This window comes from Danio rerio, chromosome 15 (genome assembly GCF_052040795.2).
Source record: "Danio rerio strain M-AB ecotype USA chromosome 15, GRCz13ab, whole genome shotgun sequence".
Lineage (NCBI taxonomy): Eukaryota > Metazoa > Chordata > Actinopteri > Cypriniformes > Danionidae > Danio > Danio rerio.
The window spans coordinates 34,132,068-34,156,159 of NC_141035.1; the positions used below are offsets into that span (position 1 = coordinate 34,132,068).

Below are 24,092 nucleotides of genomic sequence, written 5' to 3' on the forward strand. Positions count from 1 at the left end.
CAACGTGTAAACGGCTCCATTGAACATAATTTTAGACCAGCATTTAGAAACATTCCAAAAGTTATGTGCAATTTTGTAATTACATTTGTAATGTAAACCAGAGTCCTGAAAATTAAATCAAAACAGAGAATGTTACTTATTACAAATGCATTGCATTTCATGAACAAATCATGTATACTTAAACAAACATCACATCAGCTTTCTTCATAAGACCATAAACTGAACCTTATCCTCCCTTAAGACCCACAGCTCTCAAGCTTTTTTTTCCCTGAGCATATATATCTGCATACATTCAATGCAATACAATAGTCTACAGTGGTGCTCATACAGAAGGTGGTGCCTTCGAAAACTTAAACTACGATTAACCAAGGTAAGAACTATTATGTTATGAATCGCAAGTATGCAGATTACAAATCCACCATTATCACATTTCATGCAACTATTTCTATGTTAACAGTGTCTATATTTGTGTTCCATCGAGGTGTTTGATGGCAGGAAACCTTTCAAATCCTACTTTCACGTTCTACCTCAAAATTGCAAAATTTGATATCGATCCCAAAGCAAAGTATCCCGTGTTCTTTGCTGGAATTCTGGTCTACATGTTCTCTGTGATCTGCAATACAACTATTCTCGGACTGATCATCAGCCAGAAAAGCCTTCACAAGCCCATGTTCTACATTCTATTCAGCCTCCCATTGATCGACTTAATAGGAATCACTGCCGGTCTGCCAAGGGTGCTTGTGGACATTGTAACCGAAACGAATGATGTCTACTACCCAACATGCGTTCTCCAAGCTTTTTTGATACATTTATATGGAGGTGGAACACTTTTTTTACTGGCAGCCATGTCCTTAGACCGATACATAGCAATATGCAATCCACTCAGATATAACTCTATCATGACTCCCAGTAGAATATTTGGACTCATAGCATTTGCATGGGGCCTTGACTTTGCCGTAATAACCGTCCTATTTTCTCTGCAGGCTAGATTAGTGAAATGCAAGTCTTTTATCACAAACGTGTACTGTGACAACCCATCTTTAGTTTTGCTTTCATGTGGAGGCGATTTAAGTGTGAACAACATTTACGGTTTATTTCTGACAGCGTTTATTCAGATTACCAGTGTCTTTATTCAGATGTTCTCCTACGGATGCATTGTTATCACATGTGTAAAGCAAACACATGCCGATTCAAGGGTTAAGGCTTTAAATACTTGTGTGGCTCAATTCACTACATTTATTCTCTTCGAAATGGTGACGGCTGTCGCTATTATATCATATCGGATTCCTGATTTTCCTCCCACTGCACAAAGGGTTTGTGGCTTAATGATTTATGCTGTCCTGCCAGTTGTCAATCCAGTTATCTATGGACTGAAAATGAAAGATATCAGAATAGCACTGTTTGTGGTTTTAAGAAAGCGCAAAGTTGTTCCAGGTAGAAAAACAGATGTTGTTAAAATCAGAAAATAATTTGAATGTAAGAGCTGTAATAGATGTATTCTGGATCACACATTTAAGTGTACATACAATTTTTAATCTGAGAATACTGATGTTAAAGAATAAAATGTGTTAACATGTATCAAACAACTGTATTCAGACCATTTAATAATACAGATGTTTTTAATTACCTTATAAATATGTTAATAATTTTCAGCACCTTTTTCAAACTTCTGTGCAGATATTAAAACAAATTATGCAGTCAAATTAGTAACAAACATTCCATGGTTGCATTACATTTATGAAAAATTCTCTGCTGAATATGTACATTATCATGTATTCTTGTATTACATCAAGACATTTTTCACATTCTACATTTAAATTACAAAGAGAATGCTGTATTATTTGTGTATACTGTACTATTTACTGTATTTTTGGTAACACTTTAGTTCAGGTGACAATTCATGCTATTAACTGGCTTATCACCTGGCTATTATTAAAATATAAACGGTTCATTAGTAGTTGTATGATCTAATTCTAAAACCTAAACCCAACTACTACCTTACTTGCTATTATCAAACATTTAATTAGTAGTTTATTAAGCAAGAAGTGTTAGCAAATGGTTTGTTAACACCATGAATTGTTACCTGAAAAGTGTTACCGTTTTTGTTACTGTATCTTTCCCTCTGTGAATACAAGGGAAAAAGTCAATGAATAATTATGATAAACATATAAGATTTAGGAATTTATATATCATCATTGAATGAATAAATTGCTTCTGCTGGCACAGTTGTGTTAAAAAACTTATTCAGCCACTGTTATCAGCAATAATGATATATGTGTAGCCACTTGGTAAGTGTGACATCATGCAAAGTGGCTTCCATGATCAAGCCCTCTATCAAACTGTATGGGGAGACTCAATAAATGGTAGTAATAACTGTGTATATATATATATATATATATATATATATATATATATATATATATATATATATATACATACATACACTTATTATTATTATATATATATATATATATATATATATATATATATATATATATATATATATATATATATATATATATATATATATATATATATATATATATATATATATATCCATGCCTAATATCTAATGGTCAGAAAGTGATTAATTTTTTTGTAATTTTTTTTTAAATATTGGTGTCTGTGATGCTGCAAGTCCAGAGACTGTTGAGTACACCATGATTTTAAATAAAATTCACCTAAATGTGTCATGTGATGATTAAAAAGTTGTCATAAATGAGTATTTTCTCAATTCAAATGAGTAGCGGCTTGGATCCGGAAACTTCAATAAGTCATGACTTTACAAGCAGATTGCAAATTATTTATACTTGTGGATGTAGTGGTGTAATAGAAAAACAACAGGCTCCTTGTTCTGAGAAGTTAGCCGCCGCATTGAAAGGGGTTTGTTTAAAATAATTATGTGCTTAATTAAGTTTAATGAGACAATTCATTCATTCTGTGAAAAAATAATAATATTTATAAGACTCAAAACATTCAAAAAACATTCATCAGCCATTATTTATCCTTTCTATTTGTCCAGCAAATAGTTAGATTTTGATTAATGATCACTAAAGAGTGTTTTTATTTCAGCATGGCTTAATAAATTAATCAAATAAAAATGGTACATTTGGATTTCATGCAGAATTTTAGGTGGAAGGTCAGCAATGTATCACACATTCTAATAAATATATTATTTACATGAATTATTATAAATATATTTTCTTTCTGAATTATAATTTAAAATGAGGTGCTCCAAACATTGTTAAAAACAGCTTAATTTAAGCAAACTGTTAATTTAAGAAGGGAAAATGTATGAAGAAGTGCAGCAATATATAAGATTTTTATTTAAAATGATCTCAAATATGAAGAATAGTTCAAAATACAAACTATGGTATGGGGATGTTTCTCATTCTGTGGGATTAGGCCTATTTATTGTTTACTATGTGTAATGAGTCAGTTTGGATACATTAGAATAGATTATGTCCATCTAAGCTTAACAAAGAAGAAAGAAATTAGTAAAGGGGTGCTTGTGTAAGCTTTTTTGAATGTGTTAGTCAGTGTGCGGTGTATATTTGGACATAAAAAAGATTTTGTTGGTCCATTTGGGTATTAGTAGACTGTCTGCTCAATATATGTTGTTACTGCTCCTTCAACAGACATTCAACTGACTATAAGAAACTTTGCAAGTACATATCAACTTACACTAACCCCAACGCTAACCCCAACCTAACAGTCTACTTATAATCTAATAAGATTTAGTTGGCATGTAGATGCAATGTAACTTAAATTCAACAAACTGGCCATCAAAATAAAGTGTGACCAAAAAATATCGAAAAAAAATTTAAATCTCAAAGTCCACACTAAAATCACTTTTCAAGAACAGCTTAACAAACAGCTCAATGGACTACGAGTGTTGTTTTTTGGGGTTTCTAATGTCAGTAAATCGGCCTAAAGTAGGTCACTGGTTTAAGGCCCGGCTGGGTCAGTTGGCATTTTTGTGTGGATTTTGCAGGTTCTCCTCATGTTCATGTAGGTTTTTCTCTAGGTGCTCCAGTTTTCCCCACAGTCCAAAGCCATGCAGTATAGGTGAATTGGCCATAGTGTGTGTGTGTATGAGTGTGTGTGTGTGTATGTGTGTGAATGAAGATGTCTCCCAGTACTGGGTTACAGCTGAAAAGACATCCGCTGTGATCATATGCTAGATAAGGTGGTGGCTTATTCCGCTGTGGTGACCTCTGATGAATAAAGAGACTGAGCCAAAGGAAAATGAATGAATAAATGCTTTATATATTTAATTGAATAATAAAAAAAAACATTTTATGTATTTTGTTCTTTAGTTCAAACAAAACCCAATAAATATATAAAAAAAGAGTCATTAATTTTGATCCATACAGGTCATCATCATGTGCCATTTTTATTTAATAATTTGCCTACTTTTGGACACTTTCACAAAGAAATCCCAGTAAAAATATATTTTCTTTAATGACATTTATCAAATAACATGATCTAAAAGATAATACGTAAAAAAATACGCTTAAAAAATAGCAGGGGTGACACACTGGCTCATTGATTAGCATTGTCGCCACATAACAAGACGGCCCCTGATTCGAGTCCCGGCCAGGCCAGTTGGCATTTCTGTGAGGAGTTTGCATGAATTTGCTCTTCAGTGTTGGACTCTCAGTAATGATTTTAAACCACACTGAACTGAGCTAAACTGAACTCTGTTCCAATTATGACCATTCATGTGAAGCTGCTTTGACACAATCTACATTGTAAAAGCGCTATACAAATAAAGCTGAATTGAATTAAATGTTCACCTCTGTGTTGGTGTGGTTTTTCTCCAGGTGCTCTGATTTCCTCCACAGTCCAAATACATGCACTATAGGTGAATTGAATGAACTAAATTGTCCGTTGTGTATGAATGCATGTGTGAATGAATGTGTAGTGGTGTTTCCCAGTATTGGGTTGCAGCTGAAAGGGCATATGCTGCACGAAAACAAATCCTGGAACAGTTGGCGGTGCATTCCGCTGTGGTACTCCCTGATAAGTAAGGGACTAAGTCGAAAGAAAATGAATGTATAAATGAATGAAAACTAACAGCTTTTCATACAAAGACCAGGTTTACATCAGATACTGTTTATCTTGCTTTTAAAACTGTTAAAAACTTTCAGCCTGATCTCTTTAGTTTTAAACCCATAAATAAGTGGATTCACAAGAGGAGGGAAGATAAAATTGGATATAGAAAACACCCTGCGTAGGAAAGCAGGAATAATCTCAGATCGATGTGCAAGAAGAGGAAAAAGAGTGTTGATTTCTAACAACAGGAAGACCACCAAATGAGTCCCACATGTCTGAAGAGCTTTAACTCTTGCATCTGACTGCTTATTAGTAACACAAGTGATTAATATATGAATATATGTGAAAGCCACAACAGAGAGAGCAAGGCCGTGGTAAAAAATTATGCAACACAGACCGTAGATATTGTTCACCTCTATGCCGTCACATAAGAGTTTCATTAATGGTGTCTTATAACAGACCAGATCAGTCATGTGTGTCTGACAAATCCTGTAAGGCAACAGTAGAACACAAATTACGGTTATTGCAACAACATTAAAAAGCCACATACCAATTATGATTCTCAACAAGTTATTGGTGGTCATAATAGCTCCATATCTCAACGGGCAGCAGATTGTGATATATCTGTCATAAGCCATAGCGGTAAGAATAAGATAAGATGCTCCACCATTCAGGTGTACAAAAAAGCCTTGAAGCAAACATGCAGAGTAGGATATAGACCTGTCCTGAGACCAGATGCTGTACAGCAGCTGAGGAAAAAGACATGTAGCCCCCAAAACATCATTGATCGGCAGGTTGAGCAGCAGAATGTACATTGGTTTATGAAGATTTCTGTTCAAGCAAATGGTGATGATAATTGTTAAATTGCAAAGTAAGATAAACAAGTATGTTGTTAAACCAAATATGAATGCAGGATAAATGTTCGCCTCAGGCAGTTCCAAAGAGTGCAACGTCAACACCAGTGAGAAGACAGATTCATTTGGATACATGGTGAATGTTCTCAGTACTTACTACCAATACAAAACCACCATAAACAATTTATTATTGCTATAAATATGAATAAGCTACAGATATTAAAAGTAGCACACTGAAATCTTGCCAGAACTTTTCAGAATTTGGTGTCCAACATATATATGTTTCATCTTTTCATTTAGCCAAATCCAGTAAGAATCATCTTCCTCAGGCTACGACCTGAAAAAAGTAACCAATTTTAAAGAACATCATGTTAATATTAAATGAAGAATATCCAAAGCCGTTCACATCACATTATACAATAATAGCTTGCTATTTACTTGCTTATGACCAATCAACAGTTTTTTTGTGATTTGTACAATGAGGCCTTTTGTGCATAATCTATACTAGTTTTCAGATCAAGTTTTACTGCATTCACAAGAAATCAAGCTGTTCAGATTACTGTATCTGCTTCAAAAGCGGCACATTTATTATTTAGTCATCTTAAGTTACCATCCTGCATCCCAGCTGAATGACACCTTTAAGCTAATTATTTATATAGTCATGAGGGTGGGCAGAAAAACTAGCCATGGGAACAGGTATTGTTGAATATGCTCAGCCCTGCTGGTAGATAACTACATGCATTTCAAAAGACAAAATTCCCCATTATCGAAAAAAAAGCAAGCAAACTAACTTGGAAATAGCACATTGTCAGTTGGTTTGTTATTTAGGAAGAGGCACAGCTAAAGTAGTTCCAGGCAGATTTGGGAACCACAATATAGCTTCATATCACTATGACAAAATTTTGCAATATAGGCTCATTCTGAAAGCGTAGCCCTATATACATTTCTTGAGACTGCAAATTATGTAGCCAGAAGTACGTATGGCTGCATTTCGTCTTTAAAATGAACGCCATGGGACGGTATGATGCCGTTCATATTCACACTTACCAGATGACCGCTTACCTCCATGTGAACAGCTTCCCCACTGTTACCAGTTTGTCTAGTAGCTCGCCACGTACATCGGCAGACGCAGAGAGTAGTAAAGCAGGTAAGACAAAAGCAAAAAAAATAAATAAATAAAAAAAAAATAGACAAGTAAATAATATAGTGAGAATGTGGTAAAATCTGAAAATATGGTAAAAATCAGTGGGCTTTTCTTTTTCTGGATTTTGTTTGGAAATACTGTTGGGTTGGGTTGGGTTTAAGGAAGGAGGAGGGTAGGTCAGTTGATCACTCAATCAGTCACTTATTCAGTCAGTCAGTCGACAGCGGCCTCTGGTGGATTTACGTGAGAAGAGCTGGCATGAATGGCATTCGCAAGAGAATTTTGAGATCTAAAAAAAGCATACACAGCGGCCTCTGATGTTTCCACACAGAGTTTGGATGTTTTTAATTTATTTGTAATAATATTACTTTCTTCTGGCCAATATTATTAGCCCCTTTTAGACCAATGACGTACGATGATTTACCTAGTCAACCAAGCAAAAAACATTTTATTTAATAAAACTAATTAACTAATAAAAATCAGTTATTTTATACATGACAAAGAATTCAAATTTCACAGGAGGGCTAATAATTTCAACTTCAACTGTATTCATAAAGAAACAGCAATATGTAATTTGTGAAAATATACATTTATCGTACTTTATCCTTTGCGTAGATTTATAGTACAATACAATAAATAAACAGGTTGTGTATAAAACATATTGACAATTTACATGCAAGTAAAGCACTTTTATGGTAGAAAAATCAATTAACAAAATCAGTTTGTTTGTGCAACATCAGAACCTACTTATCTTCTTGTTCTTGAAACAGGAGAAAATATTCTGCCTGGTCTCTTTAGTTTTAAAACCATAAACAAGTGGACTCACGAGAGGAAAAATAAAATTGGATACAGAAAAAACTCTGCATAGGAAAGCAGGAATTATCTCAGATCGATGAGAAAGCATTGGGAAAAGAGTATTGAACTCTAACAACAGGAAGATATTATAAGTTATTATAATTGTTAAATTGCAAAGTAAGATAAACAAGTATGTTGTTAATCCAAATATGAATGCAGGATAAATGTTCGCTTCAGGCAGTTCCAAAGAGTGCAACGTCAAAACCAGTGAGAAGTAAGATTCATTAAGAGACATGCTGTTTCTGAATGCAAACAATGCAATATTTTAAACTCTGAAAGTTATATTAATTTCTGATATTAATTTCCATTTGTCATATTCGTCTGTTTCTTCGTAAAGCAAAAAACAGACAACAATTGACAAATAAAAATGTATTCAAGAAATACAGTACTTAGCTGAATTTTCTTGTAAATTATTCATAAGGCAGTAATTAAGCACATTATTGTATAAGTTACATTATAATCTCTAGGTCTCGTTCTAAACCAGCAAAGCCACTCTTGCCATATCTCTTATAGCAATTAGATTGCACTACCTTGTGTTAAAAAGTAAAACAAGTCACTCACACACTTAAGAAATTCATGTAGTGTTGAGACGTGCTGAATGTCACCTATAGGCTAATGATTCATACTCATGGAGTTAGGCAGGAACCTCCCTTTCACTGGGCTCACACATGGGAACTTTTGTTTTTGGCAACTTGCAATTGCATTGTACTCAAATTATGTTCATTTAAGGTGCTGTTGACTTAAAATTTTCAACAGATGTTGGTAACAACCAAAGAAAATCATATACGCAAAGAAAACAAATCTAATTAATTTACAAATTAAGTTATCTGTAATACAATGGAATGACGCAGGGAAAATGCATTGAACACATGAAGGGAGGTGTTGGAAGGCAATGAAAGTCCAGACAGCAGCTGAAATCTCTTAGTAGTTCTTCAGAAACCCTCTGCCCTTGGCCATTGTAAATTAATATTAGATGCTTCAGTCCAACATCTACATTAGCAGAATGATAAGGATTAAACCAGGGTGGACATTTTGAATCCAGTAGAAAATACAAATTAAAGTTCAGATAGATGAGACCAACACAACCATCAAGATGTTTACACTCTGTTGAGTCATACCTGCACAATGTATGTGACTTCATTCTCCATATGAGAGGCGTCTTTAAGCTGCCATCACCACAAAAGCTTTTTATGTAAAGTGTTAAACACATTTTTGTAGCTCAGCACTTTCTCCTTGTGTCATTCCACTTTTTGTCTTGTTTTATTTTTATGTTTGTATTTTATTATTATTTTTTTTTACAAAATCCATGTCAACAGATCCTTTAGAAATATTTTTCCCAGGAAAAAATCATGACGTGTTCAATACTTATTTACCCTACTCTATATCCCAATTCAAAGTATAAAAAACTTGAATAAAATATTTATAGGGGCAGATGGTGGTGGTGCAGTGGGTAGCACTGATGCCTTACACCAAGAAGGTCGCTGTTTGCATGTTCTCCACGTGTTTGTTTGGGTTTGCTTCGGGTTTTCTTGTCTCCCCAACAAGTCCAAAGACATGCGCTATAGGTGAATTGGGTAAGCTAAATTGTCTGTAGTGTATGTGTGTAAATTAGTGTATGGTTGTTTCCCATTGATGGGTTGCAGCTGGAAGGGCATCTGCTGCATAAAACGTATGCTGGATAAGTTGGCGGTTAATTCCGCTGTGGTGACCCCAGATTAATAAAGGGACTAAGCCGAAAATAAAATGAATGAATGAATGAATGATATTTGTATGGCAACTTTCCAATTTAATCTCATTGACTCATCCAAGTCCCCCAGAATGTTTGGTCATTAAAAAAAGACAAATGCATGAGAAGACAGAATCATGACTTTGAGCAATCAGTTAATCTAAATGAAATTTACTAGAATTTTACAATGCTTTTACCTCTTTGGTTGTAAGCATGCTTCACCATATTCTAACTCAATTGCTTTGCAGCTGTCCATATGGAGGCCGACATGTGAAGCAAACATTATTATTGATTACAAATGACACAGTTAAGTTGTTTAGTGGTATTTATTTGCTGTTGTAAAAAGAACTACTTTAAAATAATCCTTTATTTATTATACAATATTTATATAATATTTCCTAGCAAAAATCATACAAAAGAGACAAAAGCTGTTGGTGTTAGACCCCCCTGTAGTGTTCATTTGACCTATAAAAACTCCAGTCAAACATGTTTAAGTATTTATTTCAGTCTAATCACAAAACTGTAGGCTGAAGCATACATTTCCAATGAACCTATGTTGAAATTAGAGCATGTTAAGAATGATTTTATCAAATAATGTACAATAACAAGTCTATATTACAAAAATAATTGATACTCTATTTATTTGATCAAGCCACTCAGTTCTGAAGGCAGGTCTGACTCATTACTAGGAAGGTGGACCTAAAAAGTGGCTGCTGAGTATGAATGATTAGACTGAAGTCATCTAAGTCGTATTTATTATAATAAAAAACTAAATTATTTAATAATAATGAAATTCATTTAGTGCAAAATAACTTTCGCATAAATCATACTAAATGTGCAACAAAACATTTTTTTTCTTGTACGTTGCTAAATATAAACTTTATGATAGATTAAAGTCAGACAAATAATGCACAATATATATTTATAAACATATGCTGTTCAATGCACTCTGATAATCTTTCTCTTATAAAAGTTTTCAATTTTCTGCCTAATTTCTTTAGTTTTAAACCCATAAATAAGTGGATTTACAATGGGAGGAAATATAACGACAGATATAGAAAACACTCTGCGTAGATGAGCTGGAATACTTTCAGCCCGATGTGCAATAAGAGGAAAAAGAGTGTTGAACTCCAAGAACAGAAAGACGACCAAGTGGGTCCCACATGTCTGAAGAGCCTTCATCTTTGCATCAGACTGCCTATTAGTAACACAAGTGACTAATATATGGATATATGTGAAAGCCACAACAGAAAGCGGCAGGCTGTGGTATAAAGATAAAATAAACAAGCCATACATATTGTTCACTGTTGTGTCTTCACACATGATCTTCATTAAAGAGGGGTTATAACAGATAAGATCTGCCATATACGTCTGACAAATCCTGTGAGGCATTAGAAGACAGAAAAGCACAAATATGATAACAAAATGAATGAACCACATCACACTTATGATTCTCATTAGGTTGCTTGGAGTCATAATAGCTCCATATCTTAGTGGTAAGCAGATTGCGATATACCTGTCAAATGCCATGACCATAAGAATTACGTGAGATGCACCACCATAAAAGTGTATAAAAAAGCCTTGAGTCAAGCATGCCGAGTAAGTTATTGACCTGTCCTGAGACCAGATGCTGTACAGCAGATGAGGAAAAAGGCTTGTGGAGCCCATTGTGTCATTGATTGGCAGGTTGAGCAGCAGTATGTACATTGGTTTGTGAAGATTTCTGTTCAAGCAAATAGTGACGATAATTGTTAAATTGCAAAGTAAAACAATCAAGTATGTCATTATTCCAAATGTTAATACAGGATAAATGCTCATCTGAGGCAATTCCAAAGAGTGTAAAGTCAAAACCACTGAAAGGACAGATTCATTAGGATACATGCTGCAGCTACTGATAAAGCATTAAGCCCAGCAAACCCAGCAAGCCACTAACGTCTTTTTAACGTCACAGAAGATGAATGATTTAAATCAAATTGACCAAATCATCCTTTTAATTCTGATATATTCAGCATCACCTGGAAAAAAAGCCAATTTATTAATAGCACATTGAATTCACCATGACAAAAAACAACACAGAAATAACAGAAACAATACACAAGACAGACATTTCAGTAGTTTAGCAGATTAGTTAGTTTTGAATAATTTTCTAATTGAATAATTTGAGAGATTTGAAGTTGCATGTTTGCTCATTTATAATGGTGTATATACCATAGCTGTATTAGATGAAGTGCTTTATCCCACTCAGCTAACATACTGATCATCTTTCATGAATGTTCATGCAAGTTTAAGATTTATAGCCATGGAGGTGGGCAGGAAAACTCATGCTCAGGTTGGGTATGCATATGACATACGCTCAACCCTGCTGGTAGATGTCATAACTGCATGTGTTTCAAAAGACATCATTCTGCTACTAAACTCTTAGACTTTGAATATTAATCATGTTTTCTGTCTTTGCTTGAAATTAATTATTATAATAGTCAAGCAAAACACAAAGTGTTTTCTGCTTATTTTTAAAATGCAGAATAATTATGAACAAACTCATTTTACAGCAAACTAAATTCTCAATTCGGGCGAGGCAGTGGCGCAGTAGGTAGTGCTGTTGCCTCACAGCAAGAAGGTCGCTGGTTCGAACCTCAGCTCAGTTGGTGTTTCTGTGTGGAGTTTGCATGTTCTCCTTGCCGTCACGTGGGTTTCCACCGGGTACTCCGGTTTCCTCTAAAGTCCAAAGACATGCAGTACAGGTGAAATGGGTAGGCTAAATTGTCCTTAGTGTATGAGTGTGTGTGTGAATGTGTGTGTGGATGTTTCCCAGAGATGGGTACCGGCTGGAAGGGCATCCGCTGCGTAAAAATTTGCTGGATAAGTTGGCAGTTCATTCCGCTGTGGCGACCCCAGATTAATAAAGGGACTAAGCCGACAAGAAAATGAATGAATGAATGAATAAATTCTCAATTCTCTGGTGTGTATGCTTCTCACATTCTCTTTATTTTCTGAGTTCATGGTACATCAAATATACTGGACACGCATGCATGTGAATAGAAATAGTGACACAGGGAGTGAAAGAAAGTGTCCATCACGTCCAAACGTTTTGATGGCTTCCTGGTGGCTGGATGCTTCGTAGGTCATAAACCCTGCCTTATCTACAGTGTGTGATGAATAGGACATGAGTCAAAAAAAAAAAAAATGTTCAATTTAAATTTTTCCAAAATTTTGGATTATCAGGTCGTTTTTTAATCATATTAATGCATATTTAGGTGTTAATTATTTAAATATGTGTGCTTTTGGTTAGTGCTTAAGATTTCATATAAAACACATAGATACAACTGAGTAAAGGCCACCTGTTACTAACTTTTCGCCAATTTTTTGGAGGAGTAGAAATGAAGGGTTTACATAGGGATGCATAAACCTAAATGTACAGAAACTGAAAACTCCTACTGGTGAAAAATAGTGTAAAGTCTAGAGTAAACTCTCAGAAACAATAAAACTTTTAAAAGGCCTACTTTGTACTTTTAGGTTGTAGTATGTTCACCTTAGATAATAATTTTGTACTTTTAAGGTACATTTAAACCATTTTGGTACAAATGCATACATTTTAAAAAAGGATAGTGTGCAATAACAATAATGAAATATTAAACGTGTTTTATCAGTTTTACAGAAGCATGCTTAATTTGTACACATTTAAACATGTTGAGACAACCAAGCAGCCAAAGATTGTCAACATGTCAGATTGACGTTGTATCCCAATATCATGGGATGCTGCATTATGTTTGGACATAAAAATCGGGTTGACGCCAGATTGATGTCAGTGTCCAACGTCAAAGGACGTTGCATTTTGGTTACTTTCCAATGCAACATAAAAGCCAAAAAATATATCAACTTCTAATAATGTTACAGCTTGATGCTGTGTGGATGTTATCCATACGATGTCTAACATTGTCCTTAGACGCTGGCAACCTACATCTAATCTAATATTACAGTCTTATGATGTTGTCTGAATACAACCATAAAAGTTTGTACAAAAGGTCTGCAGAGTGTCAAAGATAAAGTAGATAAATGTATAAAGTTTCTGTCACGAGTGTCTGTATAAAGGACCCAAAAGCAGAGGAGTTTAATTAAATAAGTTTTTAATTAAATAAGCAAAAGAAAGACTCAGCAGCTTGCTTAGATCCAGGGCAGGTCATGGATTTAATAAAAAATAAACTGAGGAATGGACCACAGACCACGTGCCAGAACATAGGATACATTCCAACAAAAAATTAACAGCAAATTAACATGAAAAGGAAATTCAGGAGTGGCATAAATGAAAATCAAAATGAAGCAAGTATTTGGTCCAGGAGTGGTAGTACAGGATAAGGCAACGGCAAAGCAGAGGGTCAGTTCTCCAGGAAGAAAGCAAGTAGAGAAGTGAAACCTTCTCACATATAGGACCAGCAATCAGAAGAAATGAAAGGCAGGTGGCAGTAAATGAGTCAAGCTGTGGTCACACTAGACTTTTCTCCCCACAGACATCCATTCATACAAACGCGAATGCGTCAGACCAGCTCGTGCGACAAGTTTCACAGTTCGCTGCATTGCAAAGTTCAAGCTTGGTGAACTCTGACCAACAAAACCGCATCACTTGACTGCGTGAGACCAGTCGAGGAACAAAACATGGCCTCTCTGGACAGAAATTTAAAACATGGACCAATCGCACACTTTTTTTTAATGTCTAATCATCTTGTTTAATCCCGCCTCTGTTCGCAGCACCGTACGACAGAATTTCGCAAGCTCAAACTCTAGTGTGACCACAGCTTGGGATTACTGATTTGCAAGGACAATCAGCTGTCTGAAACTACCCAGCAAATTGGAGAAAACAGATTGGAAAGCTGAAAAAAACAGAAACACTGTCAGTAAAGAGAGAGAGAGAGCAAAGTTACAGACAGTAACATTCATTCCTTCATTCATTTTCTTTTCGGTAATAATCAAGGGTCGCCACAGCGGAATGAACCGCCAACTTATCCAGCACGTTTTTACGCAGCGCCCTTCCAGCCGCAATCCATATCTGGGAGACAGTTACATTCTCCTAAAATATGGTTTGCTAACTGCATCAATAATTCTGCAGAAATTCCTGTTTTACTTTTGTAGGTGATTAATGTAGATCAACAACAAATGTAAGGTATGACAGCCTTTGGTCTTCACCACATTCTCAGTTTCACCCTCAAACATTGCCCAGAATTAAAAATGTTCTCACAATGATCCTTCAATGGCATCACCGTGAAAACCTTTTTTAGTTTTCCCTGGTACCATTTTTTTAATAGAACTCCAAAACAAAATGAACAACCTTTAAAACAGCATAAAAGTTGCACTTTAGGATAAATGAAGCTCATTAGAACATTATTGTTTAGTTTCTTTCATTCTGACAAACACAGAATTATCATTACAGACAAATAAATGTAGTTAAAAAATTAAAAGATTCTCTGTGATATTAAAAGTAAAACAACAAAACATATTGCATAACAATACAAGACGAAAAATACACATTAGGAATTTAGATTAAATTAGTTCATGAATTAGCTGCAGTTTAGTGAGATTTGAAACCACAACGCACAATAAAATGGAGGATCATTTGTAAACAAGGAAGGAAAAATATTCAGAGGCTGGTCATCTTCCTCTTGAAACAGGTCAGCATTTTCTGCCTGATCTCTTTAGTTTTAAACCCATAAACAAGAGGATTTATAATAGGAGGAAAGACAAAAACTGTTATAGAAAACACTCTACGAAGATAAGCTGGAACACTTTCAGAGCGATGTGCAACGAGTGGAAAAAGAGTGTTAAACTCCAAGAACAAAAAGACGACCAAATGAGTCCCACATGTCTGAAGAGCCTTCATCTTTGCGTCTGACTGCTTATTAGTGACACAAGTGATTAAAATATGAATATATGTGAAAGCCACAACAGAGAGAGCAATGCAGTGGTACAAAACTAGACTGATCAATCCAATGATATTGTTTACTGTCGTGTCTTCACACATGAGTTTCATTATTGATGGATTATAGCAGAAAAGATCTGTCATGTGAGTCCTGCAAATCTTGTAAGGCAGAAGAAGAGAGAAAAGTACAGTTATGACAGTGAAATTAAAAACCCACATCCCAGTTATGATTTTTATCAAGTTATTGCTGTTCATAATAGCTCCATATCTTAGTGGGCAGCAGATTGCGATATATCTGTCATAGGCCATAGCGGTAAGAATAACATAAGACGCACCACCATATAAGTGTACAATAAATCCTTGAAGCAAACAGGCAGGATAGGATATCGAAGTGTCCTGAGACCAGATGCTGTACAGCAGCTGGGAAAAAAAGTTTGTGGCAGCCATTGTGTCATTGATGGGCATGTTGAGCAGCAGTATGTACATCGGTTTATGGAGACTTCTGTTTAAACAAATGGTGATGACAATTGTTAAATTGCAGAACAAGATAAACAAGTATGTTGTTAATCCAAATATGAATGCAGGATAAATGCTCATCTGAGGCAGCTCCAAAGACTGCAACGTCAACACTAAAGGAAAAACAGATCCATTTGGATACATGGTGGATGTTGCCATATTAAAAAAATAAATATAATAAAAAAAAACAAGCTAAAAAGGTTTGAATATAGGTTAGTTTACATTTTTAGTGTAAATAAACACTAATTAATAGTATATATTAAATTTGAAGTTGAAGATATGAAGATATATTTCCTTTTGTAGTGGATATATTACAGCATACGTTATTCTGTAAATATTGAATAATATTCTCATTAAATTCAAATTTCAGATGCACATTTCTTTAAATTACATCTATTAGTCCTTGTAAGTTACTTAACTGATTAAATGTTAAAGTTAAATATAAAGATGTATAAGTATTCAGTCTAATGAAAGGGTGCATCTGTTAAAAAGTACATTGTTTAGAGTCATCTGCAGTCATCTGATCAATATATGTTCTCTGTTTAGGGTGTGTTTACCATGAGAGTGTGTTATTTTATGTCGCATGCGCATTTTGTCCTTTATCTAAGTGAGCCTGTACAGTATATAGGCAGATTGGTATCTCTCGTGAGACACAGAGTCACAGGCACTGGCTGTTCTAAAGTAATTTTGAGTATTGCCCTCTGCTGCCAAGTAGTTTTGTAATTTCTAACACATTTTAAAGCTTTACTTGCAAGTTAATAATGCAAATGTTTGTTATAAAGCTAGATTTGAATCCCTAAATCAGTGGTTGAATTGAATGTTTCAAATGACTTGTTTGTTTTTAATGTGTAATTTAATGTTCCATTTACTCTAATGCTTCAGCTCAAATAGTCATTATGTATGTTATCAAACAAATAAGAAAACAATTGTACTGTTATGTGTTTTTGCATGCTATGATTATGATTATGATATTAGGATTTATGCATTTAGAAGATCCTGGATATAGAAGTCAGACCATGCAGAGCTCTGTATGTCAAAACTACAATTTTAAATAGTTCTATAAGATTAATAGGAATAGGAATGAAGGGCTTTAAGCACAGGGGTAATGTGTGACCTCCTTCTAGTGTTGCTTTGAATTATTTGTTCAAACAGTTGAGATAAAGGCATGAAGGCATCTCTTTTTTCGAAACTGTATTTCTAATCTGTGTAAAGTTCTTAAGAAAAACACAAAGCAACAACAGACTTTACATGTTGTTAAAACACAGAGCTCTATTAAAAATCATTTAAGAATCAATTAGAGAATGACTAATAATACTAGGGGTAATGTTATTGGCTGGAAAATTAACAGCTAGAGTTTTGACATAATATATTCTTTGAAAGAATGACTGAGTGTGTGTCTAACGCATGGAATACATACAACAACCAGAGATATACTTCAGCAGCTGATGTGTGACATCAATAAATCTGCTGATTTGCATTATCACTGGTGACAGGTAATGCTTAAAATATAAACGTAATGTCTGTTGTCCTAAGACGACGTCAGACTTCCACTTTTTTTTTTGTACATTGTAACGAATATGGCCGACCAGACACATAAATATTTGCATTTTATTCCACAACCGAGCCAACTTTGCCCAGAGAAGACTCGAAACCTGATTCCGAGGTATTTACGACCCAAAGGAATGTGCCATGTGGCATTAAACACAGGAACGGCTTACAAAGGACTTTTTAAACTGCTTGTTTAACACTGATGTTTTCATATAAACTTTACTCTTTATGTTAATCATATGTTTTGCAAAGTTTCCCTTCCTCTTGTATTAATATTTTTGGTTTTAATACCCCTGCATATAATGTTTAACTGTACCTAAGCTGAACAACCTCTTATACTGTTCAAGTTTGGACTTTTCAAAAAGCTTACAAATCGATCGTTGACATTTTATTTTAATATGAGTGCAACATATTAACGTTTTAAGAGACTTTAACATTTTTGTCCCGATTTGCATAAAATTTGCCTATGCAAATTCTTCTGCCTCGGACAAAGACCTGTAAGGTTAGTATTCCAGGAAGTTAGCTTCTAATTGGTCAACTTTCCATGGAGGGTTGATCCGAACCCGCCCTATAAAAGTTTAGGACCAAGGTAAACTCACTCTCTCTTTTCTTCGCCTCTCTCTGGGGACTCTCTCTTCACATCTCTCTCTGCTCTAAAACACACTGCCTGGGAGCTCCCCCCTCTCTCTCCCAACTCCAGGCAACCCCCCTCTCTGCTCTGGAAACACGTCGTTTTGAAACCTTCTTCAAACTCAGCAACTTCCTCACAAACCTAAGTATTGAAACCTTCAAGAAAGCAGGCGGAAACCCAGACGGAAAGGGTTAATCGCACCGCGCTCTGACATTTCACCGCCTAGAACCCTTTGGCTGTTTCAGCGTGAAACACCAACTTCCCCACTACAACCCTCGTGGAAACAAAGAACGGACGAACCACATGCTCAACAACGGACAACAACTCACGGACAGACCGCAAGTATCAACTCTCTTCCAACATCTAAACTGGTGTGAGCTAAATTCAACCCTAAAGAGACAATAGAAGGGTTATATTGAATTTGATTAAGTTTGGTTGCTTGGTTTGTTCTTACAAACTCAGAGGTTTTCCCATCGTTACACCTTCTCAACCTCTTACCTCATGTTACTCTTCCCTATGCTTGTATGAATGTGTGTTTGTGTTAGGTGTTAGTTTCTGTTAGATTAGCCAATAACATAAATAATAAACAAAAAATTAAATATGTAATTTTTACATACACAAATGTTAAAATGGCCCCCCAATGAATTGTCAGTCACTAAAATAGCCACATTTAAGTTTGACACCCCTGTCCTAAAACATTGAATAAATGATATAGAAACTAGTATATTATTCATAATGTAAACAGGGATCTTCATTAAATCATCAGTGTATAAAGTCACTTAATTGAATTTATTGAATTTGAACTTATTGAATGGGATAGCCCCTTGAGATGAATCATCTCATTTTCGAGGGGGTCCCTAAAAAGTTCACTTCCCTTAATTACAGCATGTGCATCCACTGATTAGCATAAATGTCCATAGGAGAAGGTGAGCCAGTGAGAAGGTGAAGTGAACCATCTGACCATCTATATTTGGGTGAAGCTGCGGTCACATTAGAGATTGAGCATGCGATATTCTGTCGAGTGGCGCTGCGAAAAGGGGCGAGATTAAACAAGCTAATTAGACATTTTAAAAAGCGAGCGATTGCTCCATGTTTTAAATTTCTGTCCAGAGATGTCATGTTTTGATCCTCGATTGGTCTCACGCAGTCAAGTGATGCGATTTCGCAGGTTAGAGTACACCAAGCTTGAACTTTGCACTGTGGCAACCTGTGAAACTTAACGCATGACCCTGCGTTTCTGGTCTGACGCATTTGCGTGTGTATGAATGGAAGTCTATGGGAGGAAAAGCCCAGTGTGACCGCAGCATGATTGTGCACATGTGTAGTGAGAGGTGGCTGGTGAAGAGAGCAATGATTGGAGCTGAGGAAACGAGATGGTGAGGGAGAATGCTGATTAGAGCAGCAGGAACGAGCCGGGTATGTGACAGTTACATCTGCGTTTGCTCTGTTTTTGTTTTTTTTTGTTTTTACCCTAATTTGCAAACTAAAGAGAACTTGGATAGTTTACATTTAGAGTACATTAGTGTCTCTGTCATGTTAATGTATGAAAGAGAACTGTTACACACATATTGTTTGTTATATGCAATGCAAAAACTTTGAAGCTCAACATCTCAAAATCATTTAGAATGCAAATAGAATCTAATAATTCTAAGGCGATGATCTTTAAAAGCAATAGTGTTCCATGTCAACAGTCAAATGAAAAGCTTATGACGTTGACAATCGCATTCCCATTGTGAGTTCTTTCCTCATGTGGTTAATAATCCACACAGACTTATGACAGTATATAAGGCTTGAGATATAGACATAGGCCTATAGTCACAGTCAAGACTAGACTTGGTCAAACTGTTAATATCTGCTACAGTATGTAATTGACTACTCATAATTCTCACTGCATATTATGTAGAAGAGCAAAAGACATCTAAATGTATCAGATCTGTTGTAAGTAGACTATTTTAAATATTACACATTACTTGATTGAGCTTTGTTATATATTTGTTGAATATGCTCTTTTCTTCTACTTTATTTAGGATAATATCATGTCTTCGGCAGTCGACGTCTACAATGTGTCATCTGATCTGTCTCTTCAGGGCTTCGATTTGTCTCCTGAGAAAGCCATAATTGCATTTTTCTTTGCTATTGTGAATTATATAATCATACTGTTGTGCAACTCCTTTCTTCTGTTCACCATCATAAGCAATAAGGCTCTTCATGAACCCATGCACATTCTTCTGTTAAATTTGCCCATTAATGACCTCATAGGCTCCACATGTCTGTTCCCTCATGTCATGCGGGAGCTTCTGTTTGACACCAGGACTATGTCGTTCTCCGTCTGCATTACTCAGGCTTTCTTTATACATGTATATGCAGTATCTGCTGTCTTTATCTTGGCTGCAATGGCATATGATAGATATGTTGCCATATGCCAGCCGATGAGATACACTACAATTATGACCAATATCCACCTCGCCAAGATCATCTCTTTGGTTTGGCTCTCTAATTTGATACTAATGGCAGTGCTTTTTATTCTTCTCCTCCGTCTGCCTCGCTGTAGGTCTTTCCTCAACCATCCATACTGCGACAATCCCTCTCTGCTTCAGCTGGTTTGTGCAGATACGACTATTAATAATATTTATGGACTGTTAATGACAGCCGTGTCTCAAGTGTGTTCATTGGGTTTAATTATGTACTCATATTTACGCATTCTTATAGCATGTTTCCGTAACAAACGTTCCGACACGAGGAGCAAAGCTCTTCAGACGTGCGGCACACATCTGGTTGTTTTTGGCTTGTTTGAATGTTTGGGTCTTTTCACAATAATCTCATATAGGATTAAAGATATTTCTATTCATCTGAGGAAATTCATTGCGGTCGCTGCTATGATATTGCCCCCAACGATGAACCCTGTTATATATGGACTGAGGACTAAAGAAATAAGAGTTAAAGGGATCAAATTTTTCCACAGAAAAGTTTTTGTGTCATGAAGAAAAGAAACACAGGAGAGAATACTGAAAATAAACCTCACATTTAATTTCTACAAAAGTTGATAAGATGTAGACATGCTTTCATTTATGTGACATTATTATATATTTTTTTATTTACACACATTTATAAGCCATTTCAGAAGTTGTAAACATCCTGTACAAATTCCATTATATCTAACTTATATATTAATGCTAGATTTATTAATTATAGTCAAGGTTTATTATTATATATAACATATCTAAATATTTTTTCATTTTTGATTCTCTCACATGCCATGTTTTGTTGTAAATGAATGTGACCAGCCTTTATTGTTTAAAATAAAATAGTTTCAAAGCTAATTGTATTGATTTCACTATGTCAATGTTGATCTTGCTGACCATGGATTAATCCAAAGAAACCCTTAAACTGCAAAACTGAAAAAAAAAAAAAAAACATATATACTTTATATACTTGGTTTATATACTCTCTGAAAGAGTATATAAGCAGACAAATGAAATTCCATTGAGTTGGCAGCGTCAGCATGCGCAAAGCGCAAACAGGACACAGCAATAAAGGGTCTGGGTCTGGCAGATTTTGCTGAATAAAAATGCCTCCAGATACCAGCCCAATTGTCCGATGCCAACGTGACCAGCAGAGCTGTCTACCTGGACATAAATCTTTAAGATACTGAGTCGAGTGACTGAGCAGACCTTTCCTAAAAGAGATTTCCAAGTGGGTATGAGAGGGAAACAGAATATAATTAATGTCCTTGTCTCGTGTTTCTGGGAACTGGATGATGAGGTAATGCTTTCCCAGCATGCCACCTTCGCCGCATCCTTAGAGCGGGGATGATAACGCTAACCCCTGCAGAGGGGGCAGCCAACTGAAGGAGGAAAGCATCACACTGATCTGGCATGTTCAGGGTCCTTCTCTGGGAAAATGTAAACACCCTCTTAGAGGGTGCTCTAGCCTGAGTGATGGCATTAACCACCTGACCGGTAGGTCACTTCCGCGCTCCATCTATGGACCATATGTGAGGCCTAGATCTGGGCGCAGGTGCCAAACAGTGCCTGTCCCAAAGAAGAAGCTTCTTCAGGGGATGTGCCATGGAGGGGCAATCATGAGGAGAGTAGAAATACAGGTCTGATTGAACCAGAGAGGGGAAATAAACGGACCTGTTCCTCATCCTCCCTGACTTTACACAGTATCTGTGCAAGTGGGCTCACTGGAGAAATGCAAATTACACACGCCCTGGGGCCAGCTGGGAAGTCATTGCACTAGACGCACATATAACAACTGGACAGTCAGGGCTGGAGTCTCCATTTTTCCAGGCGAAACTGCCGTGAGAGCACATCAGTTGCAAGAGTGGGCTCGGCGAGGAAAAATGGGATGCAGCGATTCCGCAACGTTTGACTTCGGGGGAACAGCTTAAGGCAGTTAAAATTCCAATGCAACCAGGTTCCTAAACAGCTGCATGCCCGCACCACACAGCCCTCCAGTGCAACTGGAAGCCTCTGTTGAAACAATGATATGCCTGGACACTTGTTCTTAAGGCACACAGGCCTGTAGAAATGCAGGGTCCGTCCAAAGGTTGAGGGTGTGGTGACACAGAGAAGTGACAGTCACCCGGTGCGTTTGGGTGACATGCACATCTTGGGACCTGGTCGTGAAGTCAATGCTAAAGCGGTCTCATGTGAAACAACCTAGCGGCAAGACAGCAGCTGTGGATGACATATTCTACAGGAGCCTCTGAATAATGTCAATGGGACCACAGCTTCTCTGTCGAACTCTCTCAGACAGGTCAGCATCAGCTGGATGTGGTCTCAAGGGAGATGCGTTGTCATGGTGATCGAGTCCAGCTCCAACCCGAGAAAAGAGATGCTCTGCACCGGACGAGCTTGCACTTTTCTTGATTGACTGTGCAAAATCAATTGATCCCGTGAGCACTAAATCAGCCAGTCAAGATAATTGAGAATGTGGATGCCCGCGTGCCGAAGGGGCGCTAGGGAACCCTCCACAAGCTTGGTGAAAACATGCGGAGACTGAGAGAGCCCGAAGGGAAGGACTTTTACTAGTAGGGCTCGACCTTTAAACGCAGACCGCAGAAACTGACGATGGCGTGGAAGTATGGAGACATGAAGTACGCATCCATAAGGTCTATTGCTGCAGACCAATCCCAAGTACGAACGCACCAGAGGATGTGCTTCTGCGTAAGCGTTCTGAATGGCAGCTTGTAAAGACAGCGGTTCAAAATGCGCAGATGTAAGATTGGCTGTAGCCCACCGCTTTTATTGGGTATAGTACAGTACAGGCTGTAAAGTCCGCTCTTCACCTCAGCTAGAGAGACCGGCTAGATTGCATCCTTCACCAGGAAGACAGCAATCTCCCCTAAGAACACAGCAATCTCCTCTCGTAAGACAGGGGTGGACACAGGTGCGACCCTGGAAACACATTCCCGTGAACTTAGGAGGAATTGAATCACGTAGCTGAGTCTGATTGTGCCAAATGAGCCACCGCGAAGGCTGGCCAGTGCTAACCAGGCAGGCAGAGCCCTTGCTAATGGCTTCATCAGCAAGATCGCTAACGTGTCAGCAGTGGGGCAGTGCGGAGTGGGAGGGCTGACCCGGGAATCGCTGGGGTCCCGCGGAAGAGCAGGAGGCGAGAGACTCACTCTCACCTTGTACCCAGACTCCGGAGGAGCGGCTAGAAGTGTGAGAAAAGGGAAACCATCTTCCCACACTTCGCAAGCCACTGATGAAGTGCACCAACCCTGCAAGCTGGGAAAAGGGAAAAATGCTCTTTCTTTGAGGGTTTGATGGCATTTTTTAAGCACCGTTGCCATTTAAGCCCGGCCCCCCACCAGGGAAACAGCAAGTTCCCTCTTCTCCAGA

At 36.8% G+C, this 24,092-nt stretch overlaps 5 protein-coding genes across 5 annotated transcripts; 2 read left to right on the plus strand and 3 right to left on the minus strand.

The window, feature by feature from the left end:
• Positions 1-488: 488 nt before the first annotated feature.
• Positions 489-1,469, plus strand: or71at1 (odorant receptor, family 71, subfamily AT, member 1). The gene has a single exon (NM_001128388.1). It carries the CDS (start codon positions 489-491, stop codon positions 1,467-1,469), a length of 981 nt encoding a protein of 326 aa, NP_001121860.1.
• A 3,639-nt stretch (positions 1,470-5,108) lies between these two features.
• or71as2 (odorant receptor, family 71, subfamily AS, member 2) lies at positions 5,109-6,047 on the minus strand. The gene has a single exon (NM_001128378.1). It carries the CDS (start codon positions 6,045-6,047, stop codon positions 5,109-5,111), a length of 939 nt encoding a protein of 312 aa, NP_001121850.1.
• A 4,529-nt stretch (positions 6,048-10,576) lies between these two features.
• On the minus strand, positions 10,577-11,518 carry or71ar1 (odorant receptor, family 71, subfamily AR, member 1). Its single transcript, NM_001128417.1, has one exon. The coding sequence runs from the start codon at positions 11,516-11,518 to the stop codon at positions 10,577-10,579; it is 942 nt and encodes a 313-aa protein (NP_001121889.1).
• Positions 11,519-15,266: 3,748 nt separating this feature from the next.
• or71as1 (odorant receptor, family 71, subfamily AS, member 1) lies at positions 15,267-16,205 on the minus strand. The gene has a single exon (NM_001128580.1). The coding sequence runs from the start codon at positions 16,203-16,205 to the stop codon at positions 15,267-15,269; it is 939 nt and encodes a 312-aa protein (NP_001122052.1).
• Positions 16,206-20,051: 3,846 nt separating this feature from the next.
• or15.37 (odorant receptor 15.37) lies at positions 20,052-21,560 on the plus strand. The gene is given in 2 exon segments (NM_001076729.1): positions 20,052-20,178; positions 20,268-21,560. A coding segment is annotated over 1 exon segment (945 nt). The 5' UTR covers positions 20,052-20,178; positions 20,268-20,276; the 3' UTR covers positions 21,222-21,560.
• Positions 21,561-24,092: the final 2,532 nt, after the last annotated feature.

Excerpts from the sequence above, each read along its gene's own strand:
- or71at1 (NM_001128388.1), top strand. The coding sequence starts at position 489 with ATGGCAGGAAACCTTTCAAATCCTACTTTCACGTTCTACCTCAAAATT.
- or71ar1 (NM_001128417.1), bottom strand. The coding sequence starts at position 11,518 with ATGTATCCTAATGAATCTGTCCTTTCAGTGGTTTTGACTTTACACTCT.
- or71as2 (NM_001128378.1), bottom strand. The coding sequence starts at position 6,047 with ATGTATCCAAATGAATCTGTCTTCTCACTGGTGTTGACGTTGCACTCT.
- or71as1 (NM_001128580.1), bottom strand. The coding sequence starts at position 16,205 with ATGTATCCAAATGGATCTGTTTTTCCTTTAGTGTTGACGTTGCAGTCT.